The sequence below is a fragment of the Embiotoca jacksoni genome, unplaced genomic scaffold (genome assembly GCF_022577435.1).
Source record: "Embiotoca jacksoni isolate LCO1_2020_lvr unplaced genomic scaffold, fEmbJac1.0.p SCAF_83, whole genome shotgun sequence".
NCBI classification, from domain to species: Eukaryota; Metazoa; Chordata; class Actinopteri; family Embiotocidae; genus Embiotoca; species Embiotoca jacksoni.
The window spans coordinates 941,017-950,549 of NW_027185440.1; the positions used below are offsets into that span (position 1 = coordinate 941,017).

Here is a 9,533-nt window from a genome sequence, read left to right on the forward strand (position 1 = left end):
TTTTTTTTTTAGCTGCCTGCATAATCTTTAATCACACCAATTTCCCCAATGTCCCCGATACCCATAATAGTATGAACATTTTAACCGTCTGCACTCTAATCATTTAAGATTTACTATTAAATTCAAAGAAACAAAAGAATACAAATAAATGATGACCTTCAGCATCACGTTGTATCACGACTGTTATTAGTGGATGTCCCCATTTAAGTTGCTGCACGAGCTCAGCCTTTTTTTTTCAGATGAGAGATGACGACATATCGTGCAATGCTGAATTAGGAATTAGGGACCATTAAATTAGTTGTTAGAGCACACTCAGCACAGCCTTTGTTACACTGCATCTTCCTACTTACACCAATAATAATGTCTGATTGCGTACAGATACACTTGCATCATATCTTCTCTATTTCCCACACTGTGTGCATACTCACACACACACACACACACACACACACACACACACACACACACACACACACACGCACACACGCACACACGCACACACGCACGCGCGCACACACACACACACACACGGAAATAATGTGTGTAATTATAAGGTCATTTATACCAAAGCTGCCACATCCTCTATAACCAAATCAACACTGATAATACATCAGAGGTTTGCATGCAATCAGATGGGAAAAGTGGAAAAAAAGGAGCATTTGTTTGTGTAGCCTTATCTGATTAGCTGTGTAGTTGAATGATGGATTTGTCTGGAGCAGATAATGTATGCTGCTGCAGTCCTCTGAGCTGTTTGATCCTCCCACTCAATAATCTCAGGGCTCATCTGGCTCTTTGTCATCATCCTTAGCAACTTGTTCATCAGAGCTTCCTGTCAAATATATATATTGTGTCACTCATTCACTTGTATGTATGGATGATAGGATATCAAAGTGGCCTGTAATTACACACAGCAATTCAGGAGGGATTTTAGTAGAGGGATTGGGGGTTATATTTGGCTCACAATTCTGCAAATCAGGTTTCCGTGCTGTTTGTCTCCATTAGTTAATTTACGAGTGATTTCCCAGCGCATTCTGCCTCTATGGAGCCAGGAGAAACAGAAATATGTGCCCCATCACTCCCACCGTGTGAGGGGGTTCTGGCTGCCATCGAAGAAATGTGAAGCAAATTCCTCATCTCCCTTGCCAGGCTTTACACAACATTGGCAAACATTGTGAATTGACTCACCTCTCTCTCATCTCTGTGACTGTAAATCCTACTCTCCCATTTTCACCTTACTGTACATACTGTACATGGAGGGATGTTAGACATGTCTGCATACATCTGTGAATATCTGCAGATCATGAGGCGTTTGTGTCGGCACAGTGAGGTCGTTCTCCATAAAAATGAGATTAGCACGGTTTCCCTCCATAAATGTGAGACTAGAAGGAGTACAGCAGTGTGATATAAGTGTGGGGGCGGGGAACTAATCTGCAGGACAATAACAAGACCAGGCCTTATCAACTGCCTTAGCAACAACAGTACTGCCTTTTCATTTCAGTGTGGAGGGCACTGAGAGGAAAGAAAATTAACATAAGATTAGGGCCTGTGTTTAAGATAAAGACAAGTAATCTTAGATTTTCTATTCAATATAAAAGTGTAAATAATAACTTGATGAAAGCATTTTTTTTTTTTAAACCTCCAACCCTTTTAAAATTAGCAACATTTGCTTTTGATCCCTTCAAGTGTTCATGTGCAGCTCTGAACAGTTGATGTAAAAATGTACCTTCAAACTGGGACTCACTTTGTCATTTCTTCCAGCAGAGGGATGTCCAGTGATGCACACACACATATTAATACAATGTCTTGGGTTCAAGGTGCTGTTGTGTTGAAATGCTCCTGCACATTTGAGCTACAAGGCACCTCTAATGCATCATTTCTATGATGCATTATGAGAAACTTGTGAGAGACGAAAGAAAAGAGGAAAAGGGAGCAGGAGAAGGGATTGCAGATCAGCTCCACTGCCTGCTCAGCATGAGCTATTTTTAGATCCCGAGAAACAAAGGAGCAGAATCGCCTTTCATCCCCTCATAACTCTGTTGTTTCACCTCCAAATGTGGCACATGAATGTGGTCCTTGAAGACAAGCCTGCACTTTGTAGCTATGTTTAGGCTTAACCTCAAATAAATACAAATGTCTTTGAGGTTTTTTTTTCTCATCCGGCTATATTTGTGCACGTTTTCCTGCTATTTTTTTTTTTCAAGACTGAATTCAGGGCCAGGTTATACAAATTAAAGGGGGGAAGTATCTGAGGTAAGAGGCGGGAAAGAGCTCTGGAATTCGTCAGGGACATTGTTCTGTGTTGTACTGTATGCTGGTGTTCAGCTGGATGAGGCTTTGGGGAGGTGGAGTGGTGGTGAGCAGTGACTCCTAACGGTTTCTGATCTGAAGCTACAAGGGACAGACTTTCCTAATCACACACAAAGCAGGATGAGGAAAGATTGCTGTCAAGATGGCTCATCAGCTGGGGTCAGCGAGGAAAAATCCCCATCTGGTCAGCAGGAAATGACTGCTTTTAAAAAATATAGAAAAAAAACACCCAGCTGGGAAATCTCTAAAGATTAAATGTGCAACAAGAAAATGAAATATAAAATTTTCTAAATAAAAAGCTTTCTGAACCTTTCATGCAGCGTTGCAATGAAATTCAAGTTACTTTTCACATGCTTCGCATCTACTCAAGGTTGTTTGAAAATTAATTTCAAAATCTCCTTTGTGAATTCATTACATTTTTGTAGTCTGCAACCTAAACCAATAAAAGCATGATTTTTAGACCTTTTTCTGACCCAGCACAGAGAATTTGGAAGGTTTACTCTTGAAGTTGTTGGCAGTTTTTCTTTTAATGGATGGAAAATCAGAAGGAGAGACGAAACAAGAGGAGAGACATGAGTATGAGATGCAATAAGGACATCTGAAAACAAGCCAACGGATGGATATGTGCCTTTAAACCTTTAACCAATGTGGCCTTTTTCACACAAAATAACATATCTTCCTACAAAATACCACACATTTACACCTGTCTTTATGCCAAAATAAAAGCATCACGTTTTGAAATTAAAAGCATTTCATCTGATCTGTTGCTACTAATCAGTCAGAGGGAACCCCCCCCCCCCTCCCCCAAATTGATCTTTCTCCAATTCCTGAGGTTGCAGAGACACCTTGTGGCCACACCTAGCCACAAGTTTTTATTTTTTTCTTTTGGCACAGTGTTTGACTTTCAAGTTGCCTACATACATACTGTACATTGTTAACATGTAAAGGCAGAGATGTTTGAAATAACTCCCCCCTGAACTCCTCTGTAGATGCAACAAACATAGCAGCGGGCCCATGGTGGTGCCAGTCAGAGTTATTCAGAGGCACAGAGAGTCATTGTGCCAGACCAACTCATTTTAAGCATGACGGCATTTTACAGGGAACTCATATTACTGACACAGGTATGGCAGGCATCCTGTTCACTTAGGCTAAGAGTTTAAATAAGAGGTAGCTAGCTGCTGCCCCTGGAAGCCCAGACCAGGTTGGAGAGAGCCACTGCTGACAGTTGTAGACCAAAATCTGGATAACCATAACAATGCTGCGACAAGAAGTAGGACCGCACAGATTGTACGTATTTCAATTCAGCATACACTATTCACATTCAAAATCTGGGGCTTATTTCAATTTGACTGTGAAGAGAAAGAGATCATTACAGGCACCAGGGAGAAACCCTTGTAGATAACATAGACCATGTGCTTAAAAATGATCCAGCACACAACAGAGGGTTGACACTCAGGATAAAGGTGAGAATACAAAAGAGTTTTAGACTTATACAATATGTGATATTGATTTATAAGTGATCAGCTAAAGCACCGATTTTGTGACTGGCCTGCTGGATAAAATAATTCAGGATGCTGTGATTTTTTGTTCTTTGATGCCTTTTATGAATCATAACTGGATCATTTTAACAGGCACCTACTGTTTTTTACTCAGTTTGAGGAACAGCAAGGCAGCAACAGCTGCAAAAGACATTCAATTATGAAAAGACGATTTGGTTTTGGCATCACATTGTGTTCAGTAATATGAGCAATGTGCACAATGTTCTGGAGGCATGCCGTTTAGTCTTGCACCGTTCACATTAGCTGCCAGTTTGTGCACCTCAGGTAAGTGTTTACTGCTTTGTTGCACCTCTGTGGGGTGGTGTGCAGCTCAGCATGTGACATTCTCAAGGCACCAACAACGGGGACACGTGACAGAGAAGCAATAATCACTGGAACAACACGGCAAAAAAATACATCCTGAGACATTCTTCATCAAAGAGTGTTGATAGGAGGCCAAGCTTTGAATTCCTGTGACAGTGAGCGCGCAAGGTAACAGTAAACACCTAATAAAGAAAAAGATTCAAATGGAGTCAACAGACAATAGTCTCTGTATGCTGCACCTGCCGCTATGTATTTATGTACATATGAATTCAATAAAATCCAAAGAATTTTACAAATGCACAAGTCATATAAGATCATGGATGGATTATGAGACAAAGGGCGCCGGGACCTGACATGTAGACGCCCCACCAACCCACCAACATACAGTAGGAGCAGAGAGATGCAAAACCCCGACAGATGATGCAGCTATTTGTGTCTTTTTTTTGTATTACTTTTGGGTTGTTTTTCATTGATTTGTAGTTTTATCTTTGCTGTCACTTGTGTCTGTATTTGATTTGTGTCTCTTTGAAGTTTTATGTCATTTTGTCATTGTGTTGTATTGGTATTTTTTTTTTGTTGTCTCCATGTTTTTTGTGGCTATGGAGGTGTTTTGCATCTCTTTGTTTTAATTTAGCATCTTTTCAATTGTGTTTATATAGCACCAAACCAAGTCACCCATTCAACAACTCCCACATTGTAGTTGTTTTGTGTCTATTTACTGTAATTGTGTGTCTTTGTTGTTATTTTGTGTCTCTTTGTTGTTGTTTTGTGTTTCGTGCAGTTGTTTTGCTTCTCTTTGTGGTAATTTTGCATCTCCAGAGATGTTTTGTGGATATTTGTAGAGTTTTAATTTCTATATTAGAGTTGTGTATCTCTTTGTGGTCTGTCTTTGTAGTTGTTCAGTGTCCCAGTCTGGTATTTTCATGTCTCTTTGTTCACATTTTGCATGTCTTTTTGGTTGTTTTGAGTTGCATTAGGATTATTTGTGTCCCTGTGTTCTTTTGTGAATCTTTGTTATAATGTAATGCCTCTCGGTGGTCATTTTGCATCTCTTTATAGTTGTTTTGTATCTTTTCCAATGAGATTTTGCAGATGGAGCACACCCCTCAGGGGCTGCTGTTGTTTGAAAAATTGCACCTGAACTTGGCAATTAGTTAACACTGGAGATGAAGAACTGTTATCAGTGCCCCTTGGTCTCGAGGCCGACCCCCAATCGGCCCAGTCAGTAATCCATCCATGTATGAGATAACACCTGCTCTACAGTTATGCGCTCTAACACAAGCCATTTTGATTTACTATCACTCATTCAGTCTTGCATTTAGTCTCACAAGAGTAGAGAGAGGCAGCTGGAAGAAATATGAACTGAGGACACACCCATAAAAAACATACGGGGAGGTCGGCTGATCCTATCTGCCGCTGGCTCAGGATATTCATTAAACTGATAACAGGAAAATCTGAACAATACGTTCCTGCTGTTGTAAGCAATTCCACACTGGTGCCAGGCATCGGAGCATCCCTTCAAACACACAAAGACTGTCACCCTGCAGTGCTTCATGTGGTGACACTGACTGCAGACTCAGGAGCTTTTTCAATAAGCAAAGAAGGACGCAAATACAGCCGTAATCAGCTTTTGAAGTTGGTGGCTGTCGCTCAGAACCACAAATATTTTAGTTCAGTTTAAATCCATTTCACGTCAATAAATTCCGATTTTCAGGAGTCTCTTGAACTTGACTGGGATTTACGTCACTCTTCTTAAAAAAAAAAAATCTCTTTTGGATAAACTATAAAACATAATAAAAACTGAATTTTATGGGATATCTTAAGACTTTGTTGTGACCAATATGAAAAGCAGCAAATATATATTTCAAATCTTAAGCATTTACTCTAAATGTTTTAAAGGTTTTTTTGTGTGTCATTTGGAGCTCAGTAGGCCCTGCAAGGTCTCAAAGCCTTGGTGAGACTGCCGGCTCCGTATATCATTAAGAACAGTCACAGTCCATTCCTTATAAGTTATCAGCCTGCCACTATAAATCCAGCCTGCATGGAGCATGAGGCACAGCTACCAACACATTTACAGCTCCCAGACCCTTTTAAAATCTTTTTGCTTGACAGAGAAGCACGGAGTAAGGCGGTCCATGTGAAAGTGTGCGTGTGTGTGTGTGTGTGTGTGTGTGTGTGTGTGTGTGTGTGTGTGTGTGTGTCCATGTTTAGCTGAAATCAATAGAGTTATGTGTGGAACTTGAGGCACTCAAGAGGCAATGGTCAGTGTGTTTTGACGCAGGAGAAAAGCCGGAAAGCAGTGAGACAGAGCATAAAATTCGTGTGAGGGACAGTCTTTGTCGTGCATGTAAATTCACCCGAAATGTTTTGAGGAAAAACATATTTGTAGACAGCATTTATGGTTTCCTTCAAGTTGTCTTGTGTCACACTGGGGTTGTCTCTCAGCAACATTTCCCCTAAGCAGCTGGGAATGTGATACAATGAGGAAATTACTCATGTAAGAGGAACTTGATGGCTTGTTTTCCAACTACTCACTCTGGCAAGGTTGTTATTCCCCATAAAAAATGAAAGCAGCCCTTATTATTCTGCTTCCATGCTGCTTTACTGAGTGTAAAAATCTCGTCCTTTTTCTGTAGGGAAGCAAACGGTCAGTATGATTTGATTTTTCACCCCTACTTCATTGATCGGTATTCCTGATTAAATTCCGGTTCGAGATGGAACAGATATTAGATATTTTTTTTTTACCAAAAAGCAATGACATTACTGCTTCGATACGAGTAAATGACCCCAAATAACTAATAACATATAAATACATTTGTTCTACATGGTGTTTTTTAATAAATGTCAATATCCACATTGGTTTTGCATCTTTTCACTGACCCAGAACTAATAACTCATGAGCATTCGGATCCAAATAAATGTTATTTATTGGGCTAAAAGCTGCATGCAAATATTCAATTCTGTGTTTTCTGCCAATAGTATAGCTGCAGAGAGCGAGAGGAGGCACATGCAAGGCGTTGTTGTTGTGCTAAGAGGGGACCCAATGACTTTGTGTTGACAGCACAAGTGTTCAGGATACAGCGGATAGGGTTTTCTTTTTCACCTCATCTACATTAACACCTTTCATCTGTAGCTATCTGTCATCTTGTTTGCCCTTTGCAGCATTTCTTTGTGTTCAAAATGAGATGTTTACCTGGTGGAGTTCACTATCAGATGGGTGCGTCCTGTCCCAACGTATCATAATGAGGAACTGCTGTTTGCAAGGGTTTTAGAAAGATACTTTATCCTTTACAAAAGTGGATTTATTTACCAAAAAAATAGTGTGTTTGACAGAAAATATGCACCAAAGGTAAAGTATGATTTGTTGTTCTCTTGGCTTACAAATTTGCTTTGTAACCACTGACTTGGGATTTGTGTTATGTTTATGGTCCTGGTATTGTGAACCTGCATCTCATTTCAACAGCCAAACATAAAACTGGCTGTAATTTTTCACAGGTCTTTCCAACAGTCTTTCTGCTCCGCTTCTGCGAGCAAAGGAGGACATAAATCATCAGGAAAGATGTTTTTCGTGGCAGGGGCCAGAAATACAGCCGGATCGGGGAGAGGAACTGAAAGCAGGTAAACAGATTCTTACCATTTCAGGCCTAAAAATACAGATTTGAAATGAAGTGGGGCTAAATGGGGCCTCTGTTGCCCAGGGAGCTCTTTTTTGATCATGCACTTTAGTTTTACAAAGATATAGTGATGATTCCTCTTAATATTTTATCATCAGGTCAATTTACAAGAAATTTCGAGAGGTAGATTTATTGGATAAGAAGAAGACGGTGACCGCGCTGAAGCCTGGAGAGGATCGGGCAATTCTTCTGGGACTTGGAATGATTCTGTCTTCATTCATGATGTATTTTGTCCTGGCTATCACCATATTACACTCCTATGCAGACAGGTACTGGCCTCTATAGCCTTTCCTCTTTCCTCACTGTAACTCTGATATTGAGAACTATGTTTTATTCATCAGATGTGTTTATATTGACAAACTGTTTCAGTGCTCTCTCAACCTGAACATTGTAAAAAATGAACACCTTTTGAAACCAGATCCTGAGGAACAAATTATACCACTAACTGAGCTGATATCACAACATCCCCAAACTGATTTCTGCTTTTTTTCCTTTTTTTTTTCTTGCATTAAATTAATTTAAATGTCACCCCAGCGTGTGGACAGAGGAGGGTGTGTGTGTTGTCCTCAACTCCACGGTCACTGCAGACATGAATTGTTCCTACAACTGTGGGTCGGACTGCTGGAGAGTGTCCAAATATCCCTGTCTGCAGGTCTATGTGAGCGTCAATAGCACGGGCCGTGTCAGCCGTTTATCTCACAATGAAGAGACCCAGGACGCCAGCTCTGAAGTGAGTACTGTGCCAGAGGGGAAAATACTGGGAGTCACTGAACCGTTTCAAATGTTGACAGTGGCTGTCAGATGTTGGCCTGGTGATAGACAACTGGCAATCCAGAAAATGTTTGTTAGTATTCAGTGTTTCAAAATAAAAGAGATAAAGGCCTAATCAACCAAAAACACAAGTCTGACTGAGTGATTGTCCTCTAGATAACCTCAGTGTCCTCCACTTCTATCCCTGCAGTGCTTCTATGTGCCCAGGTGCCAGAAGGACAGCGTGTCCATGCACGTCATGATCCTGAACATTTCCGAGCGTCTGAAGGTGAACCAGCAGGTCCCCTGTTACTACGACCCTGACGAACAGCAGGAGACGGTCCTCCTGACCCGCCTCTACGGCCACAGCGTCGTTTTCCACTCACTGCTGTGGCCCTCCTGCATGCTCACAGGAGGGGCCCTCATCATCGTGATGGTGAAGCTCACGCAGTACCTCTCCAGACTGTGCGAGGAGATAGGGAAGATCAAGAGGTGAAATACGTGCAACAGCTGTGAAAGCCAAGCACATGGTGGTTCGGTGATGGACATAGGACATGAAAGAGATTGCTGGAACCAAACGACCTTGCTGTGACCTCTTGTAAACTGTCCTCTTCAGTGGAGACATTTGGAGCAGCTGACTTTCTCTCTAGAGAGACGATGTGACTGTTAAAAAAACCCTGAATGCTCAAAGGTGGAAACTGTTTGACATGTAATTGGCTGTTACAGAGAAAACTGCATTTTGAATGGTGTTAAAGCATTCAGTTTTTCAGGCTACTTGTTTACAAGAAGCCTCAAACTAAAAAAAAACTAAATTATGCTATATTATGAGCCATAATCCATGTCACACAGATTGACATGACAATGCCAACATACATGTAAACTGACAGAGAAATACTGCTGTTTGTACAAAACTGTTTGTGGCTCATAATACTTTTTAAAA

At 40.9% G+C, this 9,533-nt stretch overlaps 1 protein-coding gene across 1 annotated transcript; it reads left to right on the forward strand.

Annotated features, from left to right (window-relative positions):
* The first annotated feature begins 7,507 nt into the window (after positions 1–7,507).
* Positions 7,508–9,089, forward strand: kcnmb2a (potassium large conductance calcium-activated channel, subfamily M, beta member 2a). The gene is made up of 5 exons (XM_069139537.1): positions 7,508–7,518; positions 7,665–7,787; positions 7,942–8,112; positions 8,378–8,573; positions 8,805–9,089. Exons 1-5 carry the CDS (start codon positions 7,508–7,510, stop codon positions 9,087–9,089), a joined length of 786 nt encoding a protein of 261 aa, XP_068995638.1.
* Positions 9,090–9,533: the final 444 nt, after the last annotated feature.